The following is a 17,737-nucleotide window of genomic DNA, read 5'->3' as shown; positions in this document are numbered from 1 at the left end:
TGAGAACCACTGCTCTAAGAGTAAAGGAGTCTGAGCAGCTTAGCCAGGGGCCAGGGGAGGGATTCTGTTTGTGGCTATAGGTCAAACAGTTACCTGGAACTGCAGTCATCTCAAAACCTGACAGGATCTGACAGATTCCCATCCTGGGTATGCCAACGTCACCTCTTGTGATGGTTACAGGCTTCAGTCCCTCCAGGTCTGACAGACTGAGTTTCTGTGCTCACCATATGCATGTATGCCTACATCATGGTAGCTTGGCTCCCCTAGCACAATTACCTAAGAGAACGAAAGTCAGCATGCTCAAGATGAGCCCCAGCTGAAGTGACTAGCCTTGAAGGTGGCATCGCAGCACGTCTACTTTCCTCTGCTCTTTAGAGGTCATTGATTCACCTCAGACTCAAGGGTAACCAAACACAGCTTTGATCAACAGCAATCGTCCTGGGCCATTTTAGAGGCTGCCTGCTCAAGACCACAGCCATTGCTTGAGCTCCTCTGAAAATCAGAGGAGCGGCAGGATGCCTTCCTTCCTTTGGACTGAAGCTGGGGTGACTGACTCTAGCTCGAAACATACAGAGTCAGAGCTGAGGCTGGAGACTGCACTACACTGTGTGAATCCCTTCTAGGTTGTTATCTTCAGCATAGTTAGGCAAGGTGTGCTGGTGTATGCTTTTAATCCCAGCACTAAAGAGGTGGAACTGGGAGGATCTCTGTGAGTTCAAAGCCAGCCCAGGCTACGTAGTGAGCTCCAGGCCTGTCAGGGTTACACAGTAAGACTCTGTCTCAAAACAAAACAAACACGAAAATTCAACACAATCAACAAACAAACAAGAAAAACCCTTCAAAGCAAAAGAGAATCATAGCACCGTCTGGCTGTATTTGCTTAGTTCTGCCTCCAAAAAAACCCCACAGGTTTTTGTGGCTTTTGTGTATCTCATCTCCTTCCTGTCTCAATGGCCTCAGCGCAGCCTGTTCCTTTACACCATTCTCCCAATGGAGTGCTCCACTCTGTCTTTCAGACAGAACTGGCAGTCAGAGAGATCAGAAGAGAGACTCGATCCTTGAAAACTGAAGAGCCTGGCCTTGGTATCGATTGAATGAGCTCCTAGCTGTACATACTTCAGTAAAGCAAACTGAAAGCAGAATCTGTTGAAGGGCTGACCAGGCATGTGGCCAGGCATGTGGCCAGTGGTCCACATCATTAAGCTAAGCTTTGGAGCTGTGATTCCGGTGCCCTACCCAGAGGGTAGATGAGAAATGGTACAAGGACCAGGCATGGTGGTGCTTTTCTACAATTCCAGATCTCAGGAGTGGCACAGGAGGATTGCCACAAGTTCAAGGCTAATTGGTCTACATAGCCAGTTCAGGACATCCAAGGCTACAATGTGAGATCATGTCTCAAAACAAACCCACAAAGGTAAAAGAATTAAACACAAGACCAGAGAAATGCCGAACCTATGAACCAGACATTGATTGATAAGGAGGTAGGAAGGGAGGCCCATGATGCCCCCACTAGGAGATAAGCAAGATGCCTATAGAAGTGTGGCAGGGAGCAAAAACATACAACCGGTGAGATGTGAGGACGCTGAAAATAGTGAAACTGCAGGGACTGGTAAGGGTCAAATCAATACACCCACCAAGCTGTAGTGGCGATATAGATTCCACCAGCAGGGGTCACTTGTGAGTGGCTTTTATTGTCACAGCATTCAGGTCCCTTGCAGGAGCAGCTGTTACCAGCAGAGAGGCTCCAGGTTGGAAGTGTTCTAATCAGCTAGAAGTCTCTATAGCCTGCATAAAGCATGAAGGGAGCATGGCTGCTTCTGGTCACGTGACAGAAGAGTCAAGGTGAGATAGATTTGTCTTTTTGAGTTGTGCAGACAAATTCTTGAAGTGCACCGTGTGTGTGTGTGTGTGTGTGTGTGTGTGTGTGTGTGTGTGTGTATTTAAAAGACAGGATCATGAACAATGACGTTCTAGAGCCAAGAGTGGTGGCACTTGGGGAGGTGGAAGCAGAAAGGTCAGGAGTTTGAGACCAGCCTGAGTTATATATATATATGGGATGATGTCTCAAAACACAGCAAAACAACAAGTCCAAAACAGCAATAACAACAAAACGCCCACATTCTAGTTACTTTAGTGGCCGCCTTTGCAGTAACTTGATCTTCCTTTTTCTCTCCCACCTCTCCCACTCCCTCCCCTGTTCTACCATCTCCCCAGTGCCTTAGAGATCACAGCAGCTTGCAGTTGAGATTTGAAACTGAAAAGTAGGCCACACTGGCTGGCCTTGTCTCATAGCTGCTTTTAAAATGATTGTGGGAGGTCCCCCAGCATGTATGTGGAGGTCAGAGTGATGCAATCTAGGGGTCCAGGAATGGGCTCCTTGTTTGTCTGTTTGGTTTTTTTTTTCTTCCAAGAATTAAAAGTTAGGAAATGTGTCACCGGGAAGATTAAGGAGTCCCAGTGGAGCCACCACGTGATCCCTGGGAAACTAGGGTTTCCTCTGCAGTGTTCTTAGTCCCTTTAATATAATATAAGAATGGACTCAAACAGAAGATTGAGTTGAAAAGGAGCACCTTAGGACAGGCAAGCCATCAGTCTCCAGTTGCCTGGAAGGGAGGAGGAGAAAGGAGAAGAGAGAGGGAACAAGAACCGTGTTGCAGCACAGAGGTCAGCCGCTGGGTGGCAGACAGCCACAAGGAGAGGGCGAGCGTAGGAAAAGGAGTGAGGAATCCCCCAGGGTTAGTCGGGGAGTTTAAAAGCATACTTAGAAAGCGCCATATTGATTTCCAAAGTGGTTGTACAAGCTTGCATTCCCACCAGCAGTGGAGGAGAGTTCCCCTAGCTCCACATCCTCTCCAGCATAAGGTGTCTTCAGTGTTTTTGATCTTAGCCATTCTGACAGACGTAAGGTGGTATCTCAGAGTTGTTTTGATTTGCATTTCCCTGATGATTAGGGATGTTGAGCAATTCCTTAAATGTCTTTCAGCCATTTGAGTTTCCTCTGTTGAGAATTCTCTGTTTAGTTCTATAGCCCATTTCTTAATTGGACTGTTGGACATTTTGATGTCTAATTTCTTGAGTTCCTTATATATTCTGGATATCAGTCCTCTGTCAGATGTGGGGTTGGTGCGCTTTCTTAAAAAATTGGGAATCCATCTCCCCCAAGATCCAGCTATACCACTCTTGGGCATATACCCAAGGAATGCTCAATCACACCACAAGAGCACTTGTTCAGCTATGTTCATATCAGCATTGTTTGTAATAGCCAGAACATGGAAACAACCTAGATGCCCTTCAACTGAAGAATGGATAAACAAAATGTGGTACATATACACAATGGAATATTACTCAGCAGAAAAAAACAATGACATCATGAGTTTTGCAGACAAATGGATGGATCTAGAAAAAATCATCCTGAGTGAGGTAACCCAGACTCAGAAAGACAAACATGGTATGTACTCACTCATAGCAGGATACTAGATGTGGAACAAGGATGACTGGACGGCTACTCACATCACCAGGCAGGCTACCTGGAAAACAGGACCCCAAGAAAGACACAGGAATCGCCCAATGACAGAGAAATGGAATGAGATCTACATGAACAGCCTGGACATGAGTGGGGTAGTAAAGGGCAAGGGTCGAGGGAAAGAGTGCTTGGGGGAGCGGGAGATCCCAGCTGGATCAACAACAGAGAGGGAGAACAAGGAATAGGAGACCATGGTAAATGAAGACCACATGAGAATAGGAAGAAGCAAAGTGCTAGAGAGGCCCACAGAAATCCACAAAGATACCCCCACAACAGTCTGCTGGCAATGGTCGAGAGACAGCCCGAACTGACCTACTCTGGTGATGGGATGGCCAAACACCCTAATTGTCGTGCTAGAAACCTCATCCAACTACTGAGGGATCTGGATGCAGAGATCCATGACTAGGCCCCGAGTGGATCTCTGGGAGTCCAATTAGCGAGAATGAGGAGGGTTTATATGAGCGAGAATTGTTGAGACCAAGGTTGGATAAAGCACAGGGACAAATAGCCAAATGAACGGAAACACATGAAATATGAACCAATGGCTGAGGGGTCACCAACTGGATCAGGCCCTCTGAGTGGGTGAGACAGTTGATTGGCCTGATCTGTTTGGGAGGCATCCAGGCAGTGGCACTGGGTCCTGTGCTCATTGCATGAGTCGGCTGTTTGAAACCTGGGGCCTATGCAGGGTCGCTTGGCTCGGCCTGGGAGGAGGGGACTGGACCTGCCTGGACTGAATCTACCAGGTTGATCTCAGTCTGCGGGGAAGGCTTTGCCCTGGAGAAGATGGGAATGGGGGGTGGGCTGGGGGGAGGGTGAGGGGGGCCGGAGGGGGGAGAACAAGGGAATCCGTGGCTGATATGTAGAACTGAATTGTATTGCAAAATAAAAATTAAAAAAAAAAAAAAAGCATACTTAGGCTCTGGCCAGCATCGGAAAGAAAAAGACAGAGGAAAAAGGAATAGTTACGCCTTTCTGAGCTGGGCCTCAGAAAGGTGGGCGTACCCAGAGCGAGTTCTCTCTTTCCATCTTTATGTGGTCCCAGGGATCAAACTCAAGTCATCTGGCTTGCACGCAAGAGCCATGACCCCCTGATCTATCTCTCTTTCCGGCACAAATGCTTTTACCTTATGGAATCTCAAAGGGGCCATCTGCTGCCTGGCGGTTCACAATACACAGGTTGAGAGCTGTGGCTAACAAGGTCGGGGGAGCATGGCGCAAGAGAGCACCACAAGAGATGCGTCTAGGGGTTTGCCATCTAACCATGCATCTTGGCACACCATGTAGGAATGAATAATGAAGGCCATGGCTAGGAAGAAGGAAGGTCCTTCCTCCCAGAATTTACTTCATCGTAGAAGTGTGTGCATGCAGGCATGAGCCCTTGAGTGCACACGTGTGTCCCCAGGAGTCCTCCACTTGGTTTTCTGAGGCAGAATCTCTTAGTGTGTGCTGGGGTTTGAACTCAGGTCATGCACAGCAGACACTATGCCAACTTAACCGTCTTCCCAGCCATCATAATTTTAGCATTCGTTTTGTTTTCTAAAATATTGCATTAAAATATCAGTTACTGGAGTTTGCTTTATCGGACTGATGGTGTGAATGGAATTCCCTCACATCCAGGATAAATGACTCTTAGAGGTTTGTTCCTCTTTAGGTTAGAATTGCCGGAAGCTTGTTACGAAGTACCGTAGTATTAGGGATAACATGAAGACGGGGAAAACTGCATGCAGGATGTGAGATTTTTCTCATTAGAACTTACTTGATTGTGTAAAGCATTCTGGGGCTGCTTCTTGATGTTTTTGAACCCCTGCCAGCTGAAAGAAGGGGGTGGGGGGAACCCCAGCTGTTTTAAACTGCCAAGAAATTGGCTTCCAATGGTTCCAAGTGTGGAAGAGAGAATTTGCCTTTGTTGTGTGCTTCTCCTTTGTCTTGAGAGTGACTGTTTCATGAGCCCTCTTCATTATGCAGATGTGAGCCAAGTACCAGTTAGGGGTGGCTACTGACAGCTAGTTGTCAAGAACTTGGCTTCAGGGACTTCATTTGAGCAAAATATTCTGTTCAGTGGGGACAAAGCCGGCCCGAGAGGCAAGGGTGCAATCACAGCTATTTAATAATTTTAATTAGTCATAAGAACTACTGAAATCTTTAGTAGTCAAGAGTCCGCATTATACTTTCAAATGATTCATCTGGATGACAGCAATAATTGTCTGTGTATGTGTGAAGAGGGGAAATATCATGGAAAACAGTTAATGAATGGATAATTAAGTAAAGATTTATAAGACTTCATTGTGTTATTTTGCAACTCTTCTCAGAAGTAGAGAAAAATTGTGAATGAAAATATGTATTTTTTTGCTCTTGCTCTTTGGTTTTTCGAGATAGGGTCTCTCCATGTAGCTGTGGCTATCCTGGAACTCTCTTTGTAGACCAGACTGGCTTTGAACTCACAGAGATCAGCCTGCCTCTGCTTCCCAAGTATTGGAATTAAGGGCGTGTACCACCACTGCCTGGAAAATGGAAATATTTTTAAAACCAAAGTTAGGTTACGTATGTATGAATGTATGTATGTATGTATGTATGTATCTCCCTTCCCTCCCTTCCTTCCTCCTTCCCTCCCTCTCTTCCTCCTTCCCTTCCTCTTTCCTTCTTCCTTCCTTCCCTCCTTCCTTCCTTCCTGTCTGTCTGTCATCTGTCTGTCTTTACAGGTAAGGTGGTAGATGGCTACATTCAAAGGCAAGGACCATGGGTGGATATGACTACATTGTTCTTAGCAAACTTTTTCATGATTCAAAAATCCAGTCTGAGCATTAAACGAGGGTTTGGCATTCCACTTTCTTCTCCTCCTTATGGGTCCCAAGCTAGCCTGGATTGGTTGGTGTCTGGTCCTAGAGCAGCTTGCCCGATCCTAGAAAATGACTTGGTTTTTAGTGATGGTGGATTGTCAAGAATGCTTGGAAGCTCCTTAGGAATTTATTTATGTCAGTACTGTTTCTGTTTCCAGAATGGATTTATTGACCATAATATCAGTCTGCACAATTTTTAAGGCTTATCATCTATTCTCAAAGCAAGGAGAATTACACAGAATTTACACAGATCTTTTCTCACTGTTCCAAAGCCCCTCTGAGAAATTTACATACTGCATTTCTTGCATGATTTCCCTTCCTCCAACATCAGATGCACATAAACAGTGGGTGTTGAAAGGATGGGCTGGGGTTTCTGAAGTAAATTACCACCAGCTGTCGAAAGCTTGTTCATAATTTCCTCCTTTGAGGTTTTTGTTACAGCTGACAGACAAGGCTAGCCAATGAAGGGGGTGGTTATGAATACATATGCACACGCACACACACACACACACACACACACACACACACACACACACAGAGGGAGAAGGAAGTTAGGGAACCTGCTTATTCAATTTCAAAGCTTTGTCTTATGATAAGGCAGGAAGCTGATAAATGGAAATTTGGGATCATTGGCCTAGGCCTAGGGAGCAATTTGTAGCAGAATTGGAATTAATTTGTAACTGCTCTTTTAGAGTCAGTGAATCCTGTGTGGTAATGCAAACATCAATTTTAAAAAGGCCATGATTTATTGAATTTTAAAACACACCAGGCAATGAATTAAATATTCAATATAGACGATCTTGTTCTTGCAAAACAACTATTTATTGTCATTAACCTTATTTTACAAAATATGAAGACTCTGTAAACAGGGCTGGTCTACAGAGCCACTTGTCCTAGTGGCTGTGTGACTTTGGCTGTGCTGCCCCGCCCTTCCAGGTGAGTGGGACCCTCTGTCATTCCCCAGGAGAGGATGGGGAGAATTTTCCTTCCACTAGTGAAAACAAACTTTGTCCAACCATATCCCTTTTTTAATTAAAAAAAAAATTAAGCCAGATGTGGTGGTGCATACCTTTAATTCCAGTACTCAGGAGGCAGAGGCAGGCAGATTCCTGAGTTCGAGGCCAGCCTGGTCTACAGAGTGAGTTCCAGGACAGCCAGAGCTACACAAAGAAAACCTGTCTCAAAAAACAGAAAACAAAAACAACAACAAACGTTTAGCCGACGACTGTGCCAATTTCTAGGATAAAATGTGCTGTTTTGATAAATGTGGAGCAATTAAGACAAACTAACAAATTTTGAATAAAAGCTATGAATTGTCAATATTAAATTTGTGATTTTTTTTAAAATTATATTTATCTTTGGTGCCTACTCATTTGCTATCTTCTTTTTTCTGTTACGCCAATTCCAGGAGATCCAATGCCCTTGTCCGGCCTCTGCAGTCACTGCACACATGTGGTTCACATACATGCATACATGCAGGCAAAACATACAAATAATAAATAATAAATAAATAATAAATCATTTTTAATTAAAAAAAGACTAGAATCCCCTTTGAGCCCATGCCGAAGGCTGTGATTGGAAGACCTCTCCCCAGGCCTCACCTTTTAGAAATCCCCACCACTTCTCCAGAGAGCCACGCTGAGGGTCCAGCCTCCAATACATAGGCCTTGGGAGATGTTTAAGATCCAAAATAAAACACTTTCTTTTTCTCTCTAGAGTTCTGTTAGGTCTCCTTACATTTCTTCATTTGGGTAGTGGAGCACAGAGTGGATACCATGCATCCACAACGCATTTGAGTGAGCGAGGAATTATTTTTCTAATTTTCCTTCCTGGTTCCCTTGAGAAATTCTTCTTGGGGTGCTTATTTGCATTTATTTATCATTTTGTTTTTGCTTTTTGAGACAGGGTCTCACTCTGTAGCTCTGACTTGCCTGGAACTTTCTAGATTGACCAGTTCTCAAATTTATAAAGATCCTCTTGAGTGATTAAAGGCGTGAAAGGCGTGCGCCCCCACTGCCCGGCGAGGCTGTCTTCGGTAAAGAAGTCTAATTTAATTAAGGGCTTTCCTCCTGTTCTTTGTGTATTGTACTGTAGCTCTGCAGATAATCAGATCTGTGGTATCACTTAAGGAATTCGTGTGTGGCTTTCCACACCAGCTTTCTATCACACACCCAGTGCGTAGCACATGCTATGCTTTGGTTGAACTCACATTAAATTGAATGAACTTAGGTGACTCAATTGTCCATGAATTGTATAATGTTGTGGGAATAACTCTAAGTCCCATCAACATTAGCTGCCTCTGAACTGCCACTTCTTTATGGAAAATAAAAGTCCCTGTAAAGGCCCCTCTCTTTTTAATCCCCAAGGTTGTTTTTCATTCCCGTAAACTGCTCCTGGCCCCAGCTCTGTAGCTCTCAGGCACAGCTGCTCCTTCACCTGCTGTGCCTCTTCTGAGCACACACCCTCCTCCCAGGCCTGGCTTCAACTACTGCTGAAGGGCAGTCCTTTCCAGTCCTGCAAAGCCAACCATTTCTCTCCACGTTACTTGGGTAACCAGGTACCTCCATCCAGGCCACAGTGTTCCCCATTAGATCCTCCCTGAGGCTAATAAAACATGTAGCAGCCTTGAACTTATCAACTCCACTAAAAGAGTTTTTTTTCCCCCATGTGAAAGTTTACATGTACTTGTCTCTCTATAAATGCGGGTTTCACATCCACAGATCCAACCAACTAGCTTTATCGGAATGGTTATGGCTAAAACTCTGTGTGTGCGGAATACACACAGACACTTTTTATCTTGTCATTATTTCTTTCCTTCTAGAGAGCAAGTTTAATTCCAATTACTTACTGTTATTTAGTAAACTACTCTCAAATGTATAAGCTGAACACAGTAAGAGTTTTCTTATATCATGGTTTGGGGGAATCAATAATTCTAGTATGGTTCGGAGGACAGGATTGCCCCTGTCACGGGCACACGGGCGATTGTTTGGTTTTGTCCAGTGATGGCATTGCAGGGGAGCGGCCGACTCTTAGACTCCACTGAGCCTCCGCTCTGTTCATGGTCTCGGGGGGCATCACTACATTGTTTATCCTCACAGCAGTTTGATTCTTATCTGGGAGGCCTCTTACTGACCTAGCCTCGGCAGATAGATGTCTTACCAGAATTCTGTTAGAAGTGAGTTCCTCAAGCTAATACAAGTTAAAGAGTGAAAAAAAAAAAAAAGAGTTATAGTCTACCTCTCAATGGGGAAAGTATCCAAGAAACTGTGTCCTTGATCTTAGGACAATTCACTCTATCCTGAAAGGATATTTATCGTAACTCAGAGTTAGGGAGATGACAGGGCACTGTGAGGGACAAGGAAGATATCTGTTGACTGATCAAGTCAGCAGAATGAACCACACTGATCAATGAAGTGACAGATACTTAGATGTGTCGTCCTCTCGTCTAAGTGCGCAGAGAACGTGAGGTGACCATATCTGGGAAGTGTCACGCATAATGAGCAGTTATGACATTCTAAAACTAAACATGGTTTCAGCTCTCAACCATGAACCTTCGTATTAGGCAATATACTCTATCTCCCCATACTCCACGTTAATATTTATAAAAAAGAGCTAACTAGAGTCTGCCCATAAAGTTATTGTATCTGTAAGAGAAGGTAGCTTAGAAGAAAATCCAATACAATATGTTAGACATAGCTATTATTATTATTACATTTAAGCCACACAATCATCCACATCAAGATCTCCTTCACACCAAGTCAAGATGGAGGGAAGAAAACCAGAATTAAAAAGGAACTGAAAGGAAGGGAAGGTACCACTGGATGCTTGGACATGATTGGAGAGGCTGAAAATCAATCCAATCAGCTGACCAATTAGGAGCTAAGCTACATACTCAGGAGAGAAGAACATACCTGGTTGGATTGATCAGCATCATCAACTCAGTTGACCTCTGTTCTAATACAGAAAACTTGGAGCAGATTTTTAATAAAGATCGTGGGCAATACTGATAAAACCATCTCAGTCTCAGAATGGGAGTGACATGAAGTATCAGAATAGGCCAGGCTGTGCTGCAGAAAAATCCCCAAATCTCAGGGACTTAAATATTTATCTATAAAAATTTATTTAAAACATTTTAGATCTATTGATTTTGTTATGTTATGTGCATGAGTGTTTTGCCTGCATATAGGTCTGTGCAGTACATGCACTTTTGGAGATCAGAGGAGGGTGTTCGACCCCCTGGGACTAGAGCTACTGACTGTTGTGAGCTGCCATGTGGATGCTAGGAATTGAACTTGGATCCTCTGTAAGAGGAACAAGTGCTCTTAACCCTGGAGTCAACTCCGGCCCCTCAGGAGCTTACTTTCTGTGATGTATTTTTACCTTATTTCAATGTAGGTCGACAGAGAGGCTCCAATCATTACAATCCTCAGAGACCTGGGTTGGTGGAAACCTTCGCTCAGCACAATTTCTCTTTCAATATTAATACAGCAGTGGGAACAGCTAAGGCTAATTATATTCCGATTCTTAGCAGCCACATTCTACTTAGAAATGATAAGTGCCTCTCATATGTCAAAGGCCAAAAAGCAAGTGGTGTTTCATTTACTAAATTCCACAGTTAATCTTAAATGGGAGTGAGGAATGGTAAAAGCTAGTATGTATCTCTGAGGGAAAAACTTGACAAAAATTGTGGGAATACTACATATAGTGACTGGCAGGATATATTATAGCCACACCTTTGCCTGAAGTTTTCCTGTGTCCTGCAGCCGCTCAGTCCCAAAGAAACACTCAAAGGCTTAATATTAATTACAAAGTTTGGTCTATGGCCCAAACTTATTGCTAGCTAGCTCTGATATCTTAAATTAACCCATTACTATTAATCTATATTTTGCCACATGACCATGACATTTGCCACGTGGCCGTGGCATTACCAGTCTACTGGCATCTTGTTCCAGGGTGTCTGCTCTGACTCTGCCCTCCTTCTCCCTGTATCTTTTCTTGGATTTCCTGCCTGGCTATAACCTGTCTTGCCATAGGCCAGAACAGCTTCTTTATTAACCAGTGGTAGCAACACATATTCACAGCGTACAGAAAGACCATCCCACAGCAGCACACAAATACCTACCCTCCACTCCTGTACTCTGTGCATAGACTGTGGGGTTTTCCCACTAGTGATTTTGGACTCTCATCTTATTTTGTGGAATATGGTAGAAGGAATGGTGTGCCAGTTCTGAGCAGAGACCTAAGGGACATCCCGAGTGTCACTTAACTCTCTCTCTGTTGCACATTGCCAGGAGAAGAATGTTCCTCAGGCAGATGCTGCTGCTTCCGTTTGGGTCCTGGAACAAGAGAACTGTTGGGCAGACAACTCACGGCCAACCCACCTACCCTTCAAGCACAGGTCCCTGAGTGTGAAAGGAAGGTCTGTAAACATCAGAGCCCTGGGGTCTGTGCTAAGCTGCACTGTTTCAGCCGAAAGATGACTGACACACAGTGACTCACCTCAGAGAGATTTCACATAGACTGGATAATGCTTCCCAAATAGGCATATGATATAGGAACTTACTAATTAGTATTGTAACATGTGTAAAGGAAAATGAGATGACATTAGATTATATACTAAGTAGTAACAGATACCCAAAATATCTTATAACTATCATGTTATTTCTCTATTATATAAAACTAATGATAAATCTTACTGCTATGTAAGTTGAACTACATGTAAGATGATAAAATTAGGGTCATTTTACCTCAACGGTATTATGATTTAATTATCTCAAAAAATATTTTGTCTTAGTCTGTTCCTGTTGCTATAACAGAACCCCTTAGACTGTATTATTTATGAATAATGGAACTGTGTTTCTCACCATTCTGGAGGCCGGTTCAGTTAAGATGAAGGTGCCAGAAGATTCATTGTGTGGTGAGGACTTGTTCTTTGCTGTCAAGAAGGTCCTTCTACATTCTTCTGACGGGACACAGGCTATATCCTGACATGGTGAGAGAGACAGGGGACAAAAGAGACCAGGGCACTTTCTTCACCCTCTTTTTATAAGAACATCAGTCCATTCTTAAGAATAAAACACTCATGGCTTAATTCCTCCCTGAAGATTTTATTTCTTAGGCCCACTCATTACGTTCCCATGTAAGAATTTTAGAGAGATCTGTACATTCAAAACACAACATGGTTAAAGAATAGAGGCAGAAAAAATGCTCACTAAAGTACTGTTTGACACTAATATTAGAAATGGCATACCTACTCAACAAAATAATATTATTAAGTAGGCTGGCTTTCTATTAAAGCATATATTAAAACATAGTATAATCATTGGAGTATAAATATGAGCACTACCCAAAAACATGAATAAATACAGAGCAAGTGGAAAGGGGAGATTGACTACATAGATCGAAGCTGTAATTATAGCTGTATAAACATGTACCAACCAAACATGACTAAAAGAAACCTGGAGAAACTATAGCATGTGTGCTATATTTCTGCTATTTAGACAAGTGTTTTTCTTTTGAAATTTAAGAAGAAATTGTTTTTAACCATATATAGGAAAGTTTCTAGACATCAAATAAATTTCTTTCCTCACAAATGCATTTATGGGTGTAAGTGAGCTTATATTTGCATTAAGAAGGCCACTTTTAAAAGACCAGGAAGCGATTCCATAAGCTTTAAACATCGATTATCACTAGGTATTAAGAGTTATTTTATTTTCTACGTAGTTTTCTGTAACTTCTTAATGGTCTGCAATAAATACATTATGCATTTTTGAACAGAAGAGTTATTTCAAAAATACACAAGCTTGTTTTTCAGTCTGCCTTCCTGGAGGCCACAGTTCACCTAGTTAGTGCCTATCTCTTCTGAAGCAGCGCCCGTCCTAGGCTGTAGACAGAATCTCTCTCCACAACTCAACAGCCCATAATTTGATTTCAGACACAACTAAATATAGCATCAAGTTTGGTATGCGGGATGGAAACCTGAGCTCCCTGCCCCTCCCCCAAGGCAGCAGTAGATTCTTTTCAAGACAGGTGGCTTATGGGTCTTGCCTAGTGTCAAACTGGACCTTAATGTTGTTCTCTCCTGGTAACATTTTAAATGAACCTAAGGGGAGACAAGATTCTAATCTCAAGAGCAGTGTGCTTTTAGCTGCAAACCGCGGGCCGGGATTGGGAGATTCTAGACTAGGGCATTTTCAAACCACTCCTCTAGCCCCCAATGTCTGTTATTCTGTCCGGCCCTCCCGGCTTCCTCTTGGTGATTAGAACTAATCCAAGAAACTGGAGGTAGTTGACAATTCTCTGCCACAGTGCAGGCTCTTCGCAGTTCCGCCAGGGCTCACGCGTGTCAGGTCACTCCCAGAGTCTAACTGCAAGGCTTCCGGGAAGAATGGATCCCTTCTAGAAAAACCTTGTTGGTCTATCTTCAGAAATTTGGAGAGCATAGCTCCGGGTCATGGCAGCGGCCTTATCAGAGCCTGGGCAGAGTTGAGCCTCTGGTTCTCAAGGGTGCCATCTGAGAACAAATCTAACTAAATTGATATCACCAAATATAGGCATGCTAAAGCTTTTTGAAAATTAAAAGGCCAGCAGTAGTGCTAATGATAACAGTAATCATGTGACTTAATAAAAAGGTTTATTTCAGAGTTAAAAGGGAGCTGCGGGCAGCAAGCCCTCTAATTATAGCATGTCTGTCTTGTTTAAACATTGGTACACACGTAGATGCACGGGGTCTGGGCAGCCCCCTCTTTGGAAGGAAAGGCTTTCGGTGTGATCTTAGAACAGCCACGGTAGAGAGAGAGTCCTGGGGGCCGCTCTTAAGTCTCTTGAGGCGTTCGGAGCATTTTGGGATGCTCAAGAGACCTCTGCCTTCTAGGAGCTTCTGGCAGAGCCCGGTTGCTGTGGGAACTAAAAAGAAAGGAGGCAGAATAGTGAAAAAACGTGTGTGTGTGTGTGTGTGTGTGTGTGTGTGTGTGTGTGTGTGTGGTGATTGAGATGGGGGCAGCTAATAAGACTGCAAGGTTTGGTTAGGAGGGTGCTTCCTGAGGAAGTTTCTGTCCGTGGATGACTGGTGAGGCTAAAACGGGTCACATCTCTCAGAAAATCACCTTGTGCTCCATGACGCTTTAGTAAGCACACCCGCATTCAGTTGGATCGCATCCTTCCTAGACTCCATCTCTGGCTCGGAGGTTACCTGTGGGTGGGTGACGCAGGCGCAGGGGAAGACCACCTCTCCAAGGTGCTCCCTTGCAGTTGGCTGGTTTCAGCCAAAGCCTCTCACCGGGATGAGCGAGGGACGGAGAGTAGGACGAGGGTCATCGAAGGCCACTTCTGAGGCCATCATTCCTGTGAGCCAGCAAGGGAGAGGGAGGCGGTGGAGGTCGGAGGGTGTGTACCGCGGCGTGTCACCTGGGCGGGTCCTGGGCTGCCGGGAGCCCCGCCTCCGCTCACCCGCGGTTGACAGCTCAGCTGGTGCGGATCAGCTCGTGCCAGCCAGTCGCGTCTCAGCCTGGGAGCGAGTGTGCCCGAGGCCTGGGCTCGGCGGCAGCAGCAGCAGCAGCAGCGTCCAGCCACCTCCCGAGAACAGTCCCTGCCTTGTGCCCAGCGCACCGTTAGCTGAGGGTGCGGCCGCGGCCGATCTGCCCTCTCTCTCTCCAAAAAGCAGAGAGCAGACCTCGTTCCTTCGCCGGCGCCGGCTCCAAGAGGAGCTGGGGAGGAGGAAGAGACTCAGGCTTTTTGCGCTGGAGACTCCTGGGCAAGGTTTGGTATCTTCCCGGGCTGTGGCCACCCCCGGGTGAGCTGCGCCCCGAGAGCGAGGAGATCGCCTGGATCATGGAGCAGACCTGGGCCAGGTAGGAGCGGCTTCTCCCTCGCCGCCTGTGACTTGGGGTCCCTGCCCTGTTCCCTCCCCCTGCCACCCCTCACTGTTGGAGGCCTCTGAGCGCTCCCCTTTTCTGTCCGATCGCCTCCTTGGTTCCCAGCCCACCTCTCCCGGCCTCCCGCACGCACTCTGCTCTCTGGCGTGTCCCTAGCCCGGTGACTCTCCTTTTCACCTACTCCTGACGTCAAAACCGCCCCGGGTTGCCTGGAAGTTTTTCTGGAGCCATGTGTCAGCTTGTCTTTTCCTGGTTTGGAAGGGTTTTTTTTTCTAGAGACTGGAGAGACTCCAGTAGGCTTCCCCCAGGACACCTTTAGTTTCCGGTACTTTTAATGTGTCACGTTCGTTCTCACCCTGCCACGTTTTCCACCTCCACCTCACCCTGCCCCAGCCACATGCCAGCAACCCATAGAGGCCAGTAATGCTCAGCTCCTGAGCCTCTGGTCGGGGCTCACCCTCCACGGCCCAGGCCGAGGCCAGGGCGGGTCTGGGGTAGCTCAGGTTGCAGAGATGGTTGTGGAATTCTGTTTTCTCCACCCTCCATCCCACCATTCTCTAAATATTCCTTAAAATGGAGCTCCTTCAAGTGACTGATAAGGACTAGAGGCCCTGTATTGAGACAAAGATTTCATTTCTGTGTGTGGTTTTTTGTTTGTTTGTTTGTTTTTCGGGTTTTTGTGTTTGTTTGTTTTGGTTTTTGTTTGTTTTTTTCAGGATTGAGGGAGATCTCTGGATGTGTGAAGACTATATCCCAGATAGGCTCTTCATCACCGGAATTTAGCTTTGGGGGACTGGCGTGGGGCCAAGTGAGTGTTCTGAGACGGTGAAGGCTACCAACACAGAGAGTAAATTGGGGTTCAACAGTAATTAAAAAAAATATGGGGGTTTTCGGTTGATTGTTCAGCTCAACAGAGTGCACAGTTTACTGTGAATTTTGAAGGAAGGACGAAATGCACAGAGTACACTGATGGAGGAAGTGAGCTCTCTGGGTGTGAAGGGTCAATCCTACATTTTTTGTCTCTTCTAGAAAACGGTGATCTGTTCAGGTCTTCATGGGATTTTAAGGGTAGGGCTCAGAGCTGTGCTTTGAGGGTTGGCCAAGGGACCTGGGGCTCTTAAGTCTGGAGAGAGGGAGGGTGTGCCAGCGGGTCAAAGATCTGAAGAGCAGTTGGTGGTAGGGGATTAGATGAGTTTAGGATCTCCTAAAAGGGCAGAACAACGATGGCCACAGCAAGTTCCAAAGAGGCAAGGTGTGGTTCAACGGCAGGAAGCTCCCTTCAAACAAAGGCTACCGATCCAGGAAGATTGCTGGCCCCAGAGGAGTACCTGACGGGGAGGAGAGCGAGTGTGTCAGGGACTGTTGCCATCTATCAGTGCTTTTCACATCTTAAAAAGTAGTAATTGTGGGGTTTGGGAGATAACTCTGAGAATCAATAAGAAAGTACTTGCCTTGCAAAGTTGAGGACCTGGGATCTTTTCCCAGAACCTCCATTTAAAAAAAAAAAAAAAAAAAAAAAAAAAAAAAAAAAAGCAACCAGGTGCTTGTGCTTTGGTGCAAGTTACAGACTAGTAAAAGATCTGGTCTCGGTAGGTGTGTGTGTGTGTGTGTGTGTGTGTGTGTGTGTGTGTGTGTGCAGCACCTGAGGAATGACACCTCAGACTGTCTTCTGACATACACATGTATGTGCATTCACACACACACACAGTTATGCACACACATACATAAAGTAATTGTGTCAAAGTCTCACAAGTCACAAACAGTGTATGAACGTGACGGGCACACAGATGGAGAGCCATCCTGTGCTTATGAAGTCGGTCCTACTTATGACTCTTAGGTTATGGACCCCGACCTTAGCACCACAGCTTAGTTTCACCTAGTTTTAAACTTCATTGCAAACTGAAGAAGACATGACAAGCGTCCATGTAGCTTTTTTTCACTTACTCTTACGCTTTCGGAATTCTTAAATGCTCACACGTACAGTTGTGGTTGATTTATTCTTTCTTTTAACTAAGATTCTATTGTGTGTTAACATACCAGTTTATCTGGGGACTATCATCAGGTTTGGGGCTAGTAAGATGGTGTCGCCATAAACGTTTTGTCCATGCCCTTTGTGAATGTGTGTGTATGTTTCTACCGGGTAAACCAATAGAAGTCGGATCATTAGACCACAGGAAATGCATGCTCAGCTTGAGGAATACTACCAAATTGTTTTATAAGTGGTTATAAAAGAAGTTTCTAAAAACAAAGTATCCAAAGGGGACACAGTGAAAAGTACTTCACATCACTAGTCACATGAAGACATTAAAAAATACTGATCGTTGGCAAGATGGATAGTCACACTACTAATAAGCCCAAACCCACAATAGGAAATGTATTTATAATGCAACCAAATACACTTACAAAGCTCCATGTGACAATACTTACCCTTATCATGAATTTTATACTCAGATATTTCCTATGTTATTTCTTTAGAAAATCAGTGCTGATGGTGACTCTAT

At 44.8% G+C, this 17,737-nt stretch overlaps 1 protein-coding gene across 2 annotated transcripts in view; it reads left to right on the top strand.

The window, feature by feature from the left end:
- Positions 1 to 17,737, top strand: part of LOC131913344 (myomegalin-like) — a 110,314-nt gene that overhangs the window by 16,258 nt on the left and 76,319 nt on the right. The window contains exon 1 of one of the 2 annotated variants that reach the window (XM_059265943.1): positions 14,933 to 15,212. The exons of the other annotated variant lie outside the window; for it this stretch is intronic. Coding sequence (XP_059121926.1) covers positions 15,193 to 15,212 — 20 coding nt within the window. The 5' untranslated portion in view covers positions 14,933 to 15,192. Of the gene's footprint in view, positions 1 to 14,932; positions 15,213 to 17,737 lie in introns of those variants that run through there. 2 annotated transcript variants of the gene reach the window in all.

Source organism: Peromyscus eremicus, chromosome 6, assembly GCF_949786415.1.
Source record: "Peromyscus eremicus chromosome 6, PerEre_H2_v1, whole genome shotgun sequence".
Taxonomy (NCBI): Eukaryota; Metazoa; Chordata; class Mammalia; order Rodentia; family Cricetidae; genus Peromyscus; species Peromyscus eremicus.
This window is presented reverse-complemented; position numbering and strand designations above follow the sequence as displayed.